The 19,431-nt window shown below is 36.1% G+C and overlaps 1 protein-coding gene across 7 annotated transcripts in view; it reads left to right on the top strand.

Moving 5' to 3' along the window:
• CCDC171 (coiled-coil domain containing 171) overlaps window positions 1–17,799 on the top strand; it is a 496,773-nt gene extending 478,974 nt beyond the window's left edge. For all 7 annotated transcript variants that reach the window (XM_027863035.1, XM_027863037.1, XM_027863033.1 and 4 more), the window contains one exon: window positions 16,016–17,799. In XM_027863035.1, coding sequence (XP_027718836.1) covers window positions 16,016–16,237 — 222 coding nt within the window. In that variant the 3' untranslated portion in view covers window positions 16,238–17,799. The remainder of the gene's footprint in view (window positions 1–16,015) is intronic.
• Window positions 17,800–19,431: the final 1,632 nt, after the last annotated feature.

Here is a 19,431-nt window from a genome sequence, read left to right as displayed (position 1 = left end):
TTGGTTGTAATCCTATCTCCTTTGCCCTCTGGGAATATCATATTCCAAGCCCTGTGGTTTCTTAATGTAGAAGCTGCTAAATCTTGTGCTATCCTGATTGTGTTTTCACAATACTTGAATTGTTTCTTTCTGACTGCTTGCAATATTTTCTCCATGACCTGGGAGCTCTGGAATTTGGCTACAATATTCCTAGGAGTTTTCCTTTGGGGATCTCTTTCAAGAGGAGATCAGTGGATTCTTTCCATTTCTATTTTGCCCTCTGGTTCTAAAATATCTGGGCAGTTTTCCATGATAATTTCTTGAAATATGATGTCTAGGCTCTTTTTTTGATCATGGCTTTCAGATAGTCCAATAATTTTTAAATTCTCTTTCCTGCACCTATTTTCCAGGTCAGTTATTTTTCCAATGAGATATTTCACATTGTTTTCTATTTTTTCATTCTTTTGAATTTGTTTTACAGTGTCTTGATTTCTCATAAAGTCACTAGCTTCCAATTGCTCTATTCTAATTTTTAAGGAAGTATTAATCTTTTGAACTTCCTTTTCCATTTGGCCAGTTTTGCTTTTTAAGGGATTCTTCTCCTAATTGGCTTTTTGGACCTCATTTGCCATTTGGGTTAGGCTATTTTTTAAGGTGTTATTTTCTTCATTTTTTTTTTTTTTGGATCTCCTTTAGCAAGCTGTTGACTTGTTTTTCGTGATTTTCTTGCATCACTCTCAGTTTTTCCTCTACTTCTCTTTCTTGCTTCTCAAATTCCTTTTTGAACTCTTCCATGGCCTGGGACCAACTGATATTTTTCTTGGAGGCTTTGGTTGTAGGAGCTTTGGCTTTGTTGTCTTCTTCTAGTTGTATGTTTTGATCTTCTTTGTCACCAAAGTAAGATAATATAGTCTGACTCTTTTTGCTCTGCTTGCTCATTATCCCAGCCAATCACTTGAGTTATAAACTCTTTGTTAAAGTAGGAGTCTGCTTCCAGTGTGGAGAATGTACTGTCCTAAGCTTCGGGGGTTTTGTGCAGCTGTTTTCAGAGATACTTCTAGGGACCTGAAAATTTTCGGTTCTTCCAAGGTGCTATGATGAAAGGCGAGGTGTTTATTCCTTTCCTGGCCTGTGCTCTGCTCTATGAGTGACCACAAGCCCTCTTTTCTGGCTTGGAACTGTGAGGAGGATTTCCTCTCCACTACAAGCTCCACCACGTCAGCGCTCCTCCTTGCCCCAGTACTGCCACCTAGAACTGTGACCCAGATCCAAGCATGGGCAAAGCAAGAGAATCCTGCACCAGCAGGATCTCTCTCAGCAGAGAGATCCCTGCAGTCCCTCTCTGATCAGCCACTAGATTCCCCCTCAGTCAGTGGGTCAGAAGCTCTGGAGGTAGCCGCCGCCACAGGGCTGGGCTCGGGGACTGGTGTTGGAACCCCACTGTGCTTCTTTCTCACCACTGTAGAAACAGACTTTTCCTATGACCTTCTAAGTTGTCTTTGGCTTTCATGGGTTGAAAAGTCTGGAAACAGCCATAGCTGCCTGCAATTCTGTCCTCTGAGGCCTGCTCCAGATTCGCTGAGGCCTGCACACCCTCACTGAACTGAGCTCCTCTCCCAGCCCAGAGTGATATACCTTTTTGATCAACCCTCCAGGTTGTCTTAGGCTGGAAATTTGCTTCACTCTTTCTTTTTGTGGGTTCTGCTGCTTTAGAATTTGTTTAGAGCCATTTTTATAGGTATTTGGAGGTGTTTGGGGGAGAGCTCAAGCACATCACTGCTTTTACTCCACCATATTGGCTCTGCCCCCCAGAGTACCATCATTTGAGCTAGTGTTTTAGACTGTCTAAAAATTATGTGACTTTTAGCCCACTTTACTTCCTTTTCTTCCACATTGCCACTACCACTGTAGAAGTTGTAGAACTGACTCCACTTGACACAGGGCCATTTTGTATTTCTCTATGTTTCATAAGTTGCCATAATGATAACTAACATTTATAAGGAGCTTTAAAATTTGCAATGCTTTTCCCATAGTTTATCTTATTTGAGCCTCATAATAACCCTTTGAGGTAAATTGTACAATTATTATTATTATTATCATCCCCATTATACAGGTGAGTACACTGAGACTCAGGGAATTCAAGTGATTTGCTCTTGTTCACCTAGATAGTAAATGTCATTGACTAAGTTTGAATCTATTTTCCTGATTCCAAATCTAGTACTCTTTCTATTTTGCCAGGCTACTGCTCAGTAGTCTATGATCCTAGGTTACTAAGTTTCTTGTACACTTCAAATCATATTGCTTAGCTTGTAGCTTGAGTACCCATCTTATACTGAGAAGTAGAGAGATCACTTTTTATACTCTTCAGAATGGAAACTATATCAAACTTCATTCCCTGCTCTACTGCCTTAATCTTGAGGTAGAACTCATTTAGTCAATTGGAGTATAGAAGGGATCCCCCAAATTCTGGAAGCATATGCTCTTGAAAGGAAGATTCTGACTTCAGCTGCAAGATTGGGGAATAGACATTTTATTTTATCCTCACAACCTCTCAAAACTCTCTAAAACAGAAACGGTGCACCAAAGAGAAATCAACTTTTATCTGTTTTTGTGGTCTAGTATACCCAGAAACCAAAAGAAAAATCCAGACCCATGAACTGATACTTACTGATCCTGAGCTCACTCAGAACCCTTTCCATACCTCTTATGCTAACAGCAGTGAGGCTGTCCTAGCAGACCAAAAGACATGACACAGTCTTACAACACCCCTAAATCTAATCCCTCATCTTTCTTTCTAGTGCTATGGGCATCTTGGCTCCAGGCTGTGGAAATTTGTCCTGGCTGTGATAGAGAGCCAGATGGCCTAGCCCCTCAGGAACAAAAGCTTGTTGGGGGCCACAGCCTTGTAGCACCAGCATCGCAAAGCTCTGAACCTCTAGTGCCAGAGCAGATTTCATTGCGCCAACAGAACCTGGAGCAGGCATGGATAAACCTGTAGCACTAGTGCTGCAAAGCTCCAAATTGCCATAGCTTTAAAAGACAATGAATAAAGGAGTAGAGTCCAGGGGCTGCACAGCACTGAGCTGAGGGAAGAGCACAGCATCTAACTGGGGCCAGTTCTAACCACTGAAAAGTCATTTGGGTCAGAGACTGAGGTTGATGAACTATAAACTGCTCAGTATGGGAGGAAGCTGAGATGCTCTGACATCCATCCCCCAAGGAAACCACAACCAGAAGGGAAGGTGTCAGAAAGCAAGTTATAGGGGCATCTAGGGGGCACAGTGGATAGAGCACCGACCCTGGATTCAGGAGGACCTGAGTTCAAATCTGGCCTCAGACACATAACACTTACTAACTGTGTGACCCTGAGCAAGTCACTTAACTCCATTGCCTAGCCCCCCCCCCAAAAAAAAAGAAAAGAAAAGAAAAAGAAAGTGAGTTATAGGGAAGATTTACTGAAATTACCAAAGATTTCAAGAAGAAAATCAAAGACTTTAAACATGAACAGATAAATCAATAGGAAAATCAGTAACAATAGAAGGAAAAATGGTTCCTAGAGCTAGTAGACAAGTTCAGGCATCAATGAATAAATACTGTAAAACAAAGGAAAATGATCCAACACTTGATGAGACAGAGGACCCTGTGGAATTTGAAGAGAACTTGGGAGACACTGTTTTTGAGTGGTTCAAAAGAGAAACAGGATGTATGGAAAATTCTATTGCCATTTATTTCTCACAAATAGTAGATAGATAGCTTAGACATTGTAAAATAATGAGAGATTGTGGCTCATAATACATCTTCTATTTAAAATTTTAAGAATCATACAAAATATCAGTTTGCAGTGAAGTTCTTAGAATGTATGCATGTACTTTCAGACTCAGTTGGTATGTTAGTTGGTTTTGTGGACCTGATTTTTTTTCCTTTTAAATTTTTGTACTTTGTTAAGTAGGGATGGCCCATTAGATGGGATTAATATATTGAGAAATATATTGAGAAATCAGGATCACATAAAAGCAAAATACGTCACTAATTAAAAAAAAAAGAAAATGTCTTTCAAGAAGTTTTAGGTACTTAAGTAAAACATTTCCTATAGCATGCAATTTGAAATCTTTCTTCTTCCCCACCCCTACTACATTTGACCAGTGCCAATGTTTAGTAATTCTACTCAGAGAGAAAAATATTGAACAGACTAGGGACAGAGTAATATTTATAGTTTCCAGATTATTACTGAATTTTCTACATAACCTAAAAGGTTTTATAACTTTAAGAGGAAATTCTTTAGTAATGAAAAAGTGGTTAGCAAGCTCTGCCTAATAGTTCCCAGAGAGAGTAGGACATATGTACCTTTTGACCATGTAGGTAGTAATTTAGCAGCTGTTGATGGTGTTTATAGAATCTTCAGAAATGTTTTATATAGCTACTAGGAAAAATGATTTGTATCATATTGTTACATTTAATTTTTTTCTATATGGTCATCTTGTATGAGTTTACTGGTTATCAATTTGTTCCCTTTGAGGTATGTCATTGTAAAAGTTGATGTTAGAAGCTGTTCTTTTGTTAATCAAAACCTCAGGATTTTCTGACCAACTTTAAGGCTTCCTGACTTTTAACTAGCCAGTTATATTTTCTCTTTAAAATTTGGGGGAGGAAGAAAAAGAGGCTATTATACATAAAGTCATAGCTAAACATAAAAATTAATAATGCCCTTGTAGATAAAATTAAGTTTAGAAGGTGAACATTCTTTAAAGGAACATTTGGAAATTTAAAACCATGAAGAAAAAGTTGCATAATCCCTCGTTCACCCAAAATGAATTAGTTATGTATCCATATACATACTTATCAGAAATACATTGTCTTAGAGTTGGGAACAACTTTAGAGGTTATCCATCCTCCCATCCAATGCACAAATCTTCTATGACATTCTTAACAAGTGATCATCCATATGTACGTATCTAATTTTCCCTCATTTGCCAGGGAGTTTTCATATCCAGGGGAAAAAAAGGAAAGAAACTTCATTTGGGTTTATCTGTGGTGCCTGATTCTGCTAGCATGCTTGGTAAAAGGGGTCAGGAAAGCAAAGAACATAGAAATGATAGACCAGACGGCGCAAATAAAGATTCTTTACAGAAATTCCTACACCTAAAAGAGGAAAGAAATTGCTAGGCTACATGGTTATCAGATACAATTCACTTTTATTCAACAAACATTTAAGTATCTACTTGTGCTAGGTTCTGGAGATACAAAGACAAAAATGAAATAGGCCCTGCCAATGGTGTACTAGTAAATGTTTAACAACCAGCTCTGAAGAGGAAAAAAAAAACTGTAATCGATCCAATTTTAAGTTTAATCTTTATTATTAACATTTTCTCCATCACTTTCTCAAGTCTCAACAGTCAACAAAACAATAAATCAAGCCCTGATGTGTAGTTTTTGCCTATTTATGAGGTATAAATACTTATACTGAAAATTTAATGGACTCTCTTGCACCCATACAAGCTTGCTCTGGCACACACAACTTTTCCCTGCCCTCAATTATTAATACAGCTTAGAACTTTAAGACCTAGAATTTTTATGTAAATATCAGTTGTTTAATTTAAGCTTCTTTGTTACAGAGAAGACTGACAAAAATGCCTCAAATGTCATGGGAACTTAGAATTTATAATGATTTAATGTCTTTTTTGGGGGACCAGACTTATGATTTCATTCCACTGATAACACTTTTACCAATTTCATCTTAGAAGTAACAAAGATCTACTGGAGTTCATTGAATAGGTGTGGTGACATGGGCAAGCCTACACTTAGGAGAATCACTTTGGTATCTGTGCAGATGATAAATTGGAGTGGGGAGAAACTTGAGGCATGGACAACAATTAGGAAGTAATTGAAATAGTCCTGGGAAGAACAGTGAGGTACTTAACTAGAGTAGTGGTTGTGTGTGGTGAGTGAGGTGAGGAATTCAGGTGACACAAAGCTTAAGAATACATATAACTAGAAGGTTGATGGGTCTCCTCAAATGTAAGAGAGAATCTAGTAAAGGAGTATAGAAGGAGAATTAGGAGAGAGCAGCAGCAGCAAAAAATCCAGAGAGAAGAGAACATTTAGGAGGATAGGGTGGTCAACAGGGTCAAATGCTGTAGGATAAAGATTGAGAAAAAGCTGATAGATTTGGCACTTAAGAGCTCTTTGGTGACTTTGGAGAGAACGTTTTAGTGAGTGACAAAGTTTGGAAGCCATATTGCAGAAGGTTAAGAAGAGAGTGAAAATAGAGGATGGGAGGTGTTCTAACAGAATTTGGCAGAGAAAGGGAGAAGAGGCATAGGATTATAGCTAGGGGTCATGGTACTATCTAGGGAGGGTTTTTAAGGGTGAGGGGGGAAGACACTTAGGTATACTTGTAGGCAGCAGGGAAGGAATCAGTTACCATCTAATCATTCCCTTCACCTTCGTTGCCAGATATTACGCACAAGAAACCAACTGGCAACTATCTCCAATTCCTTACTTTTTATTCTCTCTCTAACCCTTTACAGTTTGCCCTCTCATGCAGGTGCTCTACAAACACTGTTCTCAAAGATCATTCTTTGCCTTTTGAATCCCTATCCTCAAAAGCCTAAATGAAATGTCCTAAAATATTTTTCTCAGAACCAAACATAATAATGCCATTGTGGTGTAATGAATGCAAAGTAGAGTGAAACTTTTACATTCCATATTCTAGACATTAAGTTTCTCTTAATGTAGCCTAAGATTTCATTAGCTTTTGGGGGGCTAATTCACAGATATTTTTAAAATATGTTCTTATCCAGACATGTTTCCATTATTGTGTAGCTGTGAAATTGATTTTTTGAGCCTAAATTTTGTAATTTTCGTTTGTCTCTTCAATTTCACCGTAGTTTTTCAAGTTCATTAAGAAAATTTCAGATCTTAATTCTATTTCCCAATGTGTTTACTACTACTTCTAGCATTATGTCAGAAGCATATTTGGCAATCATTCCTTATATGCCTATATCCAAGTCAGTGATAACAATGTTAAACATTATAGTGCCAATGACAAATTCTTGGTATACTCTAGTAAAGACCATCTCCTAATTTGAAATTTTTCCATGAGTGACTTTTTAGATCTTATTGTTCAACTACTTCAGAATCTAACTGCAGTACAATCTAGCCTATTATTCTGTGTCTTGTCCATGAGAAAAGAGACTTTATAAAAATGTTTTGTTGAAATATGAGTGTACCATATGAAATATGAGTGACCAGTCGACTAAGCTGATCAAAAAGGGAAAAGTAGTGATTACTCTGGCATGTTCTGTTTTTAATGAAGTCATGCTGGCTCTTAGTGATTACCACTTCACTTTCTAGATTATTCAAAGCCTATTTCTTCAGTTTTATGTTCTAGAATTTTATCAGTCATATAAGTCATGTTCATTGACCTCTAGGATACAAATTCTGTACTCTTCCTTTTTTTGAAAATTTGGACATTTGTCCTTCCAGGCCTTTGTTGTCTCTCTCATTTTCTACAGTTTTTAGGAGATCACTGTTAGCTACTCAGTGGCTCAAATTTCATCGAGGCCAAATGAATTGAACTCATTGAGCACTGAAAGGTATTCTCTTACATCTCTCTACTTATATTGGATTTTCCCTTCCATTAACCCTTTTTTTGTTCTCCTCTTCCCATTCCAATTATCATTCTTGATAAACAAACAAAAACAACTTTACTTTTCAGTTGGAATGGCCATTCTTTCTTGATTTGAGTAGCATTTTAGTTTTTAAAGTTAGAAGGAACCTAGAGTCCATCTAGTCCATTCTCTTATTTTCAAGTTGATGAAACAGAAAGGGACAGAAAAAGACAGCAACTCACCTATCTTTATTGCTTCCAAAATAAAAAAAAAAATTGACTGACATTGCATATGAGTATTGGTCCTAGAAATTCTGACCAGTTTAAGTCCATCCCTATCATTTTACAGATAAAGAAGCTGTGGACCTATAGAAATGAAGTGATTTATCTGAAATTAAACAATGGATAGTACCAGAACTGAGACTAGAATCTAGGCTTCAATTTCCCTGGTCTAGTGCTTTTTCCACTACACTCTGTGGCATCATTTTCATGGAATGTTACTTGGGTGTACAAAATAATCTTCCTTTTTTTTTAAAATAATAGTAAACTCTGGAGGATTTAACTTGATCACATGTGCAGTGTATAAGACAGATGGCTTAGTGTCATTGTTTCAGATATTTCTTTCCACAAAAGTGGTTTTAATTTATGTACACTTTATTGAGTGATTATTATATATAGGACTAATCTTTTATTTGTTTATTTTTGCTTGGAAAAACACACTCAGAGAATTTAGACATTAAACTTTGAAAAAGTTTATGACTATTTGGTATTTCCAATTACTATATTTCATAACATTTTTAAATGCAAAATTTTTATGAGACTCATTCTGTGTCCTGAATATATATTTAGCTGATGGACTGTAACAGTTCAAATAGAACCATTTAGAGCTTGCAGAGTAAATGCAAGTACTTCCATAAAGATTCACATGACACCCAGTTTTTATTTCAGGTAAATAATTTCCTTTTTTAAAAATTGCATAAATTCAGACTTACACGATAGACCCCCACAAGACCTTCTCTCATTTTGAAAGTGCCTTAAATAAATATGAATTTTAATGGCTTGAAAGAACCTTTCTGGCCAGTCAGTGAATAGTAGCTTTTAAAGGTTCATATATTGGTAAAGTTGGTAGGACATATTACATCAGAATATTTCTTTCATTGAAGAATTTTCCTATTGTTTCTATGTAAGTCCTATTTTGATATGTCTTTGTGTTTTGAAGGTGACTCTAGGTTTACAAAGTCCCTCTTCATGAACAAAATTTCATGCAGGTCTAAAGCTATAAAGGCACCAAGGTCAGGCTAAATCTGTTACCTAAGGACCAGCTTAGCTAAATTCAAAGAAGCCATAATTACATCACCTTCGTTAATTTTCAGCAGAGTGCAAATATAGTATTCTATCTAGAAGTGCCTTTCTAGCAGCATTGGGATTGGGCCTAGAGGGGGTAGCTTTTTTATCTTCTGAGACTCCTTTCTATAAGAACAGGACTTCACTGGCCAAATAGCTCTTATCTATTGATTCCACCTTCCACTGTATGGACTCATTGGCCAGTATACTTTTCTCCAGTAGAATATAAGCTTATTGGGGCCCAGGGATTGTTTTATTATTTTTTTTTCTTTGCATCTCTAGTCCCTAGTATAGTACCTGGTACGTATTAAGCACTTAATATATGCTTGTGAAATTGAATTGAAATATGAAAACTTTAAAAATTTATGTAATAGAGATTATATATTGTCTTTTATGATCTTGTCTGTTTCTGATAACAGATTTTCCACTATTTGTAGTTTCAAAAGCAATATCTTCTATCTCTTCTACTTTCTTTATGGTTTGACTTTTTATATTTAGTCATTTAATCATTTGGAATTTATTTTGGAATGTGGCATAAGATGCTGATATAATCCTATTTTTCATTAGGTTGCCTAACAATTCTTCTCAAATAAAAGGTCCCTTCCCCAGTGTTTTCAGACTGATGAGGAATATGAAATCTAATAAGATATAAATTAATAATGATGAATATACAGTACTATACTTTGCTTTATAAACTAACTAGAAAATTCTGGGATGACGGAAACAATAGTACAATAATTCATGTGTAAAAGACTTTTAGCAAAACATTTAGTAAAATCTCTAATGCTATGCATGTAGAAAATATGGAGAGCTGTGGATTAGATAATGGAATGATTAGGTGGATTCCAAGTTGTTTAAATAGCCAGATCCAAAGAGTAGTCATTAGTGGTTCAAAGTTGCCATGGAAGAAAGTATCCATTGGAGTCCCTCATGGATCTGTACTTGACTGTGCTGTTTAACATTTTTATCAATGAATTGGGCAAAGACATGGATGGAATACTTATCAAATTTGATAAAATGTGATGTCACGGTGGTAGGGAGTTAGCTAGCACTCCAGATGACATAATCAGAATTTAGAAAATTGTGACCAGTCAGAATATTGAGCATCTGTAAAGTTCTACTCCAGTATCTTTCACGGTGTAAGAGACCCTGTGTTCTCGAAGACTGTGACAACAGAGCATAAGCTCTGGGTGGTTCAGTGATACTGAAAAGCTTCACATAGGGTATAATAACAGACTAAGCCTATTTTCCAAAGATCAGCCTAAGTACTCAGTAAATATCCAACTGCACAAACTCATCCCGAGATCGTTCAAGGATAAATGTAGGAGGACTACAAAGAGAAAAAAAATTAAAATATTTGAAAAAAAATTTAAGAAACTATTATCCTCATCAAGAATAGTTTAACCTCCACACTTGGACCTAATATCACAGTCACAAATGTGCTTTTGGAGAAGAGAGAAATGGCACTAAAGAGAATAAAGATAACAAAAACAGATTGGACCAAATGTATGTAGAGGAGATTCATTTTGGAGTTGACACCATTGTTAGAGCATTGTGGGCCCAATATGCAAAGTTTCTGGAGGAGGGGAAAATAACAAAGCAATGGAAAAAAAGACAGTTCAGACCTTATTAATGCCACCCCCCAAAGCAACCGAGAGAACATCAGTATCTATTAAAAGGTATATCTTCTCTCTCATCGATACAAAATCTCTATGAGTCTTCTGTACACAAAGACATTATTTATAAGGATATCATTAGGAAACAAGTAGACATTCACAAGTGATTTGGAACAGGAAGGCACATTGTTACCATTTCACAGTTAGCTAAAAGATGTGAAAAATATAAGATCTCCTCCTCATTGTTTATTACCAAAAAATCCCATTTGATTTGGTAAAACGAAACACCCTCTTAAAGTCTCTTTTGCAAGGTATCTTTCATCCATATGTCAAAATCATTTAAGATCCCTTGGAAGATAACAAAACAGAAATAATCCTGTTCAATAACCCTCTGATAGCAAACATCAGGTGAGACATAACCTAGAAAAATATACACTTACCAAAAGTATCTACTGCTGAGAAATATATTTCACAGTCCAGATTGAAGAGGGACTCCCCATGAATAATGAAGTCCTCCAGATGCTCCTATTTGGCAGTGACATTGTGCTGATTACATTAAACATCAGAATATTGCAGAGACTCCTGGAAAAACCTGTTATCACTCAAAGGAGTTTGTCCATCCACATAGGAAAGATCAAGTGGATGAAAAATGTCTATTGCCCAGATCTCTCTCTCTCTCTCTCTCTCTCTATGTATGTATGTATATATGTATATATATATATGTGTGTGTGTGTGTGTATACATATATATGTGTGTGTGTATGTATGTATATATATATGTGTGTATATATATATGTGTGTGTGTGTGTATATATATGTATATCTGGATGGACATGCTATAGAATTTGTCCAACCTTTGTGCATCTTGGATAGACAGTGTGGATAGACAGAGTGTTCCCAGAGTTGAATAGAAGGAAAGGAGTAGACTTGATTGCTTTTAGGAAATTGCAGAGCTCCTTTACTGACACAAAGCTGCTCATGAAAGCAAAGCCTCATCTTTTCAGTAGCAACATCCTGCCAGTGTTGCTATATGACAGAAAAATATGGAACACAAACTGCCTCAGAAGTACTAAAAATAAGTATTCCACAGAGGTAGTGGAGAGGCCCAAAATGGCTGCAATGGGGAATTCTGAAGAAGAGGAGGAGTAAAGAGATGTGTATGGTTAGGTGGCAAAAAGGAAAAATAACAAGTTTATAGTCAGAGTGCAACATTGGTATCCTTTCTAAGTCAAGAGAAATCAAGGAAGGCTTACAACATGTTGGATGGATCCCCTGATGACAATCAAATGAGAGAATATTTGTAAAGTACTTAGCACAGTACCTGTCACATAGTAGGTGTTATGTAAATGCTTATTTCCTTACCCTTTGCCTTCAACTTCTATAAACTTTTGGGGGCCTTGGACAAGAGTTGCACAGAATGAGCAGGCATGGATGGCTGGCAATATTTATCATTGTCAGGAACTCTTAAATTGATGAGATCACAGATCTCTTTTGAATAATGTAAAGTATTACACTGAGGTTCAAAAAGTCAACTTTATGAGTACAAGTTGAAGGAAGCACATAGCTAAATGATATCTGAAAATTATCTAAGAGTTTTAGTGGACTGGAAGCTGCTGGAAATTAACAGTGTGTTATAGCAGTCAAGAAAAATAATTGCAATGTTAGGCTGCATTGAGAAAGGCATCACTGCCAGGAATGAGGAGGCAATAGTTCTTCTGTGTAGTGCCCTGGTTTGATCACATCTGGAGTGTTGAGTTAGTTCTGGGGAACACATTTTATGAAGAAAATTTGACAACCTAGAGAGTGTCCAGAGGAGGGCCACCAAAATGGTGCTTAAGTTCATGTCATTTAAAATCAATTGAAGAAACTCTCATTGCTCAACCTGGTAAAGAGAAAACTCCGCAGAGACATTGAAAGATCTGTCAAGAGGAAGAAGGATTATACTGATTTGCTTGGTCTAGGAGTGAAAGTCTAGGATTAATGACTGCAAGTTACAAAGATACAAATTTATTTTATGCAGTTGACTGAAGTTTTAGAGACTAATAAAACAATGGAATGTACAGGTCTTATGACAGGTATGTACCCAATCAGGAAGAATATTTGTTTGACGTTATATGGATGCTCATTCTGATATAGAATATTTTTAATATACTTTGTATAAAGTACAGAAAGTACTCTAGAAAAAAAAAACAAATTTAGTTCTTTTATGTCATTAAATGTCAACTTAAGGCATATTGCCTTAATCTGTGAGATCGTGACATTCTTTTGCAAGGAGTCTGATAACAAGAATAACTTGGCTACATGTTAGGAAAATCTTCATAACAATTAGAGCTATCCTTAAGTGTAATGGACTGCTTTGAGAAATTGTGGGTTTCCCTTCATTGGAGATCTTCAAGCAATGGCAGAGTGACCATTTTTCTGCTATGCTTTGGTAGGGATTATTTTTCTGATATAAATTAGACCTAGAGACCCCTGAGGAAAATCATGATCTAAATTTCTGATTCTGTGACCTGAGGGTTTGTAGTGAACTACAAAGCCTGTACTGTGGTGAGTTAACCAAAAAAGCCAATCTGATTTTAATACATGTGAGCTATATTAATAGATAGATGAATGGTATCCAAAGTAAGTGAAGTGATAACTCCTTTGTGTCAGACCACATTTTGAAGTATTGTATCCAGTGTTGGGTATCACATTTTAGGAAGTTGGGGTGTATTTGGAGAGAGGTGAAACAGGATAGTGAGAGGACTCAAAACTGTGCCATAGAAGGATTTGTTGAAATACCTGAGGATATTTAGTTTAGAAGAGAAAGCAGGGAGGAAAATGTTAATAGACTTCAAATGCTTGAAAGGTTGTCATATGGGAAGGAGGAGGGGAAAGAGATGAACAGACCCTTTCTTCTTGGCCCAAGAGGGCAGAATTAGGATTAAGGAGTAGAAGCTACAAGTAGGCAAATTTTGACTGAATATAAGAAAAAACATTAAAAATTAGAAATTTCAGAAGTGGAATGGACCCATTAGTCGGAACATAATGAATTCTTTGTCATTCATGATCTTTAAGCACATCCTGTCAGGAATGTTTAAGAAGAGGTGGGTAAAATGACCTTTAAGATACCTTCTAACTGATACCTTCTAAGTCTGATTCTTATACACAGTTTGTATTAGATCAGGCTGCTGTTTGGCAGCAGCTATTCTGAATACTACTTATAAAAGCTATGAGGGAAGGAGAAAAGGAAAAAAGAGAAGGGACCAAATGAAAGCTCTCTTGGTATAGACTGTCCTGTTAGCCCAACACACCTAATACCCTACCTGCAGTTCTAGAACAAGCAGAAATGAGGATAGGATTCATTCAACAAATATGTATTAAATGCTTACAATATGACATAAAATATTAACGAAGTTTGTTATGGGTCTCAAGGAGCTTATGCTTTAGTAGATAATCTCATACCCAGCCTGAAACATCTTAAAATATAGGTTCAGTATCAATAAAAGTAGTAGAACACTCTTTCCTAATCCTTAGATGTATGTGATATGTCCACAGTTAGAGATACCCAGGCCTGACCCATCTGGGATAAGTGGATAGATAGCAACCATAGTTCCCAGATTGGAGTTTTTGAGATTTCACAAACCACCATTGATTAATCTGCTAACTAACTTACTTCATAATCGGTAGAGTTCTTTTCCTTCCTTGGGGGTGGGTTTAAATAGCTTCTTCATCTATCCACTCAAATATGCTGCCATTTTACTTATCTTTTTAAGGCCTAGCATAAAAAGGGATGATTTTTGTCAGCTATAAGCTTGCGGTAGAGTATCAAGAAATCAAGAGCCAACATCAAAGAAAATTGCTGAACTAGGTGTTAGATGCAGCCATTGATTTTTCTCCAGTCGTATGTTAGAAAAAAACCCCAAAAAACTGTGAGGTATACTATAGTGGAATTCCTAATACTCTCTTAAAGTCATCTGTGACTTCCTTTTATTTTTTACATGTAGAAAACATAGTTTTGTATTACACTTAAACATATTAAGGCAGCTTCTAGAACATGTTAAAGCTGTTTCTATATCACACTATATTGTGGTCAAAATCTAATAGAAAAAAGAAACCACTACACTTCAGAATTTGTATCTCAACTTGAAGTCTCATTATGCCTATAATCTTAAGCGTGTTGGTTTGTGTCAGTCTGGAATAACTCCAGCATACAATTGGTTACTATTTCTCTACCATCTCTACATTTCCTAGAAATAATGCCCAACTTTTGATGTTCAGATTCCCTCTGTGCCAAATACATATCAGTGATTACTGCTGAGAATTAGGAGTTAAACAGGGAGCTTTTCCAAAGTGTAAATCAAACTTCCAGGTACTTCAAGGGTATATAGCATGGAACATGTTTGATCTTTAATATCTTTCTGATTCAAATAATGTTTTAAAATATCCAACAAATTGATATTTCTGTGTTGTAATCACATATATTAAAGTTTGTCCAACTGCAGCTTTTATGACATAGAATAATGACATTAATTTTAAAGGCAAAGGCAAAATCTCAGACAATTGTAACAAAAAACAAAATTGCTCCAAATTGTAATTTATGTTTTAGAATAATATCTGTGAAGTGAAGACAAGGGTTGATTTATTTTCTTGCTACCACCTTTAGCCATTAAGTAATTCCAGTTAGGGCAGCTAGATGGTGCAGTAGATAGAGAGCCAGGCTTAAAGTCAAGAAGACCCACCTTCCTAAGTTCAAATCTCACCTCAGACCCTTACTAGCTCTGTGAGCCTAGGCACGTCACTTCTTGTTTGCCTCGGTTTCTCATCTCTAAAAAGAACTGGAGAAGGAAATGGCAAACCACTCCAATATCTCTGCCAAGAAAACCCCAGATGGGGTCATGAGGAGTAAGATATGACTGAAATGCCTGAACAACAAAAATTCTGGTTAGTAATTTAATAAACATAGATGTGTACATCTTTTTTTCTTTTTTGTCCTCTCCCCTCTTCTCCTCTGCTCTATCCCCCTCCTTTCCTTCCTTCCTTTCTTCCTTCCTTCCTTCCTTCCTTCCTTCCTTCCTTCCTTCCTTCCTTCCTTCCTTCTTAGGAGATGAAACAGTATACTATATAGACTCTAAAATAAGCAAGATAATATTCCTTAGCGCTGGCCTGCTGTAAGTATTCACAAAAGTTATTGTTTGCAAGATTCTATTTATTATTTGATGTAAGTATATTTTTTTCAAATTCTAGTGTCTGCACAAAATGTTTTATTAGAAGTGTTTTATGCTGGCTAGCAGTAAACAGTTATTATGTAGATGTACATGTATTCAATTGAATTTATTTTAATTTTCACATGTTTATGTATATCATGGTAATATTAATCTCGTTTACATTAAAGTAGAGCCACTACAAACTTACTTGATATTTTAGTCATTATATTTGACTTCTTTTTCTCTCTTTCTTTCTTTTTTATTTTATATGTACCATTCTAGGGATCACGAGACCATTCAAATCTCTCCATTTCTTCAAGAAATACTCTTCATGCTGACCGAAACATGAATGGGGATTTCTTGCCACTGAAAGCTGAACTCGACACAACTTACACTTTCTTAAAGGAAGCATTTGTAAATAGTTTACCCCGTTCTCAGGCTTCCCATTCCCCTGCTGTGAATATATCTACTAATTCCAAAAGAACAGTACAAAATGGATTCTGATTTTTATGAAAATAACATGGAAGTTATATTTAAGAATTAAAATGCTGTGTGAAGGATTTTCTTATTTAAATTTTGTTTCAGTATATGTGACAACGATTTGTCTTTTTTATTATTAATTTGTGTGATTCCTCAATATCTGCCTCTGTGTGTATGTGTGTCTCCTTGCATAATGAAATAACCAACTTGGGTTTTTTAAAGTTTTATTTATTATTATAGTTGCACATTTTTATGTAACATATTTTTAAATGTTAAAGAATGACACATTTTGGGTAATTTTCCTCAGACTTAAAAAAATCAATAAGCCATTTTAGTCTCTATCTATCAAAGTTGTTTCATACTTGTCTATTTTAAAGCAGGGCTGCAATACTTTAATAGGATCGAGAGAGCTATTTGAAATGTATGCCAATGATTCCTGTCATTTCATGGCAGCCCTGCCATGGTTCACTGAGCCCCCTCTTCTCTCTTGTCAGCTCAACTGAAGACAAGCATTTAGTTGCAAACTTTAAGCAGGTTGTGCAAAACAGAAATGATGTGACTGCTTCTCCTCCTGCACAATAATGTCACTCCTGGTCAATGTGAGAAGGTCAGGGTGCTCCTTGTAAAGCTACATGATACTATTTGCCCATTTGAACAAGTTAAGTTAACTGCTGAATCTGGTCCCTGCAGGCGTTGAAAACTCATCCTTTTATCAACTGCATTTGATAAGAAACTCGAACAATTGTGCAGGGAGAATTTCAATGGTATGTTTATGTACTTTACAAGGACAGCTCCCAAACCAGTGTTGCAGGTAATATATTTAGTATAAGCTGCAAGACTTTAAGGTGATGGCTGCCTTGACCTTCAAAATAGACTCCTTTTTTGTTGTTGTTGGTAGGGCCCAAGAGTGACGCCCATCTTTGATGCTGACAGAATTTCAAACAAGGCCATTGCCCTGCATTTTCTGCCTTGTAGCACACAAAAGTAAAATTGTATGTCAGGCCGAGATGTCGGGGAGCTGACAAGATGCCCCAGTGACATTTCAGCTGGAAAGAGCAAGTGTCTTGCAACCAAGTGGTCAAATATCAAATAATAGGTCAAGCAGGAAGGAGCTGAGTTCTAACCACAAAGAGGTTTCTGGTAACTTACTTGACAAGCTTTTGGGTGCTTTGTGGCTTGACAAAATGATGTTCTGTTGGGTATCGCTAGACAGACTGTTCTTTATCGCCTTCAGAAGATCAGACATTGACATTGATTAAACTCTTTAACCCTTAAAGGTTAAATCCTCACAGTTTGCATCATGGTAAGTGAAGAACAAAAGAAAATTTGTAATATGTAATTTGTTTTTGTATTAATCATTGTACTTCCCAGTTCTATTAACTTTTGATGGGCACTATTGTTTTCAATAGTGTTCTGATACAAAATCCATGTATTAGATTGTTTTTCATTATGAAGCAGTGATACATTAGAAAATAACATTATGTGTTATGGAATTTTTGATGTCTTATGCTTCATTCAATGTGGCATTTGATTCTAATGTGCCTGATGACTGAAAATTGTCTTATTACTAATGGCAAATAAAATTAGTGCACAAATATGTATATTAGCAAAATTAACCAAGTGATGTTTATCTCATCTTAGGTAACAAAGCAAACATTTTCCATAAAAGTCGATATGCTTTCTCTATAAGGGCATTTTATATAATAGGAAGTTTTGTATATTTGTGTTTCTTTAATGCTTTTTTGTTAAACTGGATCTTCTATCAAATAGTTCACAATTCCTTTACATTTGAGTTTCCCCTAAACCTCCATTTCTGTTTTTTTTTTAAATCTATATATTTTGAGAGGAAGTATGGCAGAATAGAAAGAACATTAGACTCAAAGTCCAAAGACCTGGATTCAAATCTTTCCACTGATAGTTCATCCCTGTGTGATTTTGGGGAAAGTCACTTCATCTCTTAGGGCCAGTTTCCTTCCCATAAGATGAGGGTTATACTACTTACCTCTCCAGGAAAATTTGGTGTAAATTTTGATGTACTTATATAAATGTCTTTTAGTATAATCATCATCATCATCATCATCATCCTGCATTTTTACATGTATACAATTTCAACTTTCAAATTAATTACAACTCAGATAAAATCATTTATTTTATCTATTTCGTGTAAATAGTACACTGTATTTTCCTCACCTTAAAAATTTCCATTTCCATTCAGCGATCAGGACATTTTGAATGCTAAGGATGCTGATGTTGGTTTGTTATTTTGGTCCTTGTATTATTAACAGCCTTATACTTTACCAAGAAGTTATATTCTAGTATATAGGTGATAGATATTGTGTATCTACAAGAATTGCTGGACTTTTGTAAACTTTATCTCTGACATACCTTTCCTCATTTTAATATTCTACACAGTATCTTAGGAGAGAAAAATTCCAGAATGATTTCTAATTCACTAGTAAACATGTCCACATTTACCATACAGCGATTACTAAAAAGGCCATAGAAACAAACTTGAGCCATCATTATACCACTGCATTCACTACCAAATGTACTGTTATATTTATACCATATGCTTTTTCCCCCAAAAGTCAGACCCAGCAGGAGGAAAAGATTTAATGGCATATCCTATAGAGATCTGAGAAACTCTAGACTGCTTCTGAGCACCTTAGTGACCAGTTGCTGCATATTTGAGATCTGTATTGCATTGGCAAGAACTACAGCTATATCATCTCCCTAACATCCTTAAGAATGATCTATAGAGTAGCCTTTTCTCAAGGGGATAAACTCAAATATTTTTGTAGAGGGAAGGAAGTTTTACTTTCTATGTCAACATGTGGATTTGTTACTGACCTTCTGTGATCTAGAAAAATATTCTGCATCTACCATCAACATGAAAGGGACTATGAGGAAACTGTTCTGATATCTGAGTCATACTTCTTTACAGATGTGTCTGCCAGGATTTTCATTATAAACTCTTATTTTGGAAGGACATATTACAAATTCGAACACATTCATGATTTGCAAAAATGGACACTTAGGGCAGTTAGGTGGCGCAGTGGATAGAGCATCAACCCTGAAGTCAGAAGGACCTGAGTTCAAATCTAGCCTGAGACCAAACACTTGACACTTACTAGCTATGTGACCCTGGGCCAGTCACTTAACCTCAATTGCCCCCCCCCCCCAAATGGATACTTAAAGATGATTTAATTATAAGCTCA

This window comes from Vombatus ursinus, unplaced genomic scaffold (assembly GCF_900497805.2).
Source record: "Vombatus ursinus unplaced genomic scaffold, bare-nosed wombat genome assembly UNPS02014770.1, whole genome shotgun sequence".
Taxonomy (NCBI): domain Eukaryota; kingdom Metazoa; phylum Chordata; class Mammalia; order Diprotodontia; family Vombatidae; genus Vombatus; species Vombatus ursinus.
This window is presented reverse-complemented; position numbering and strand designations above follow the sequence as displayed.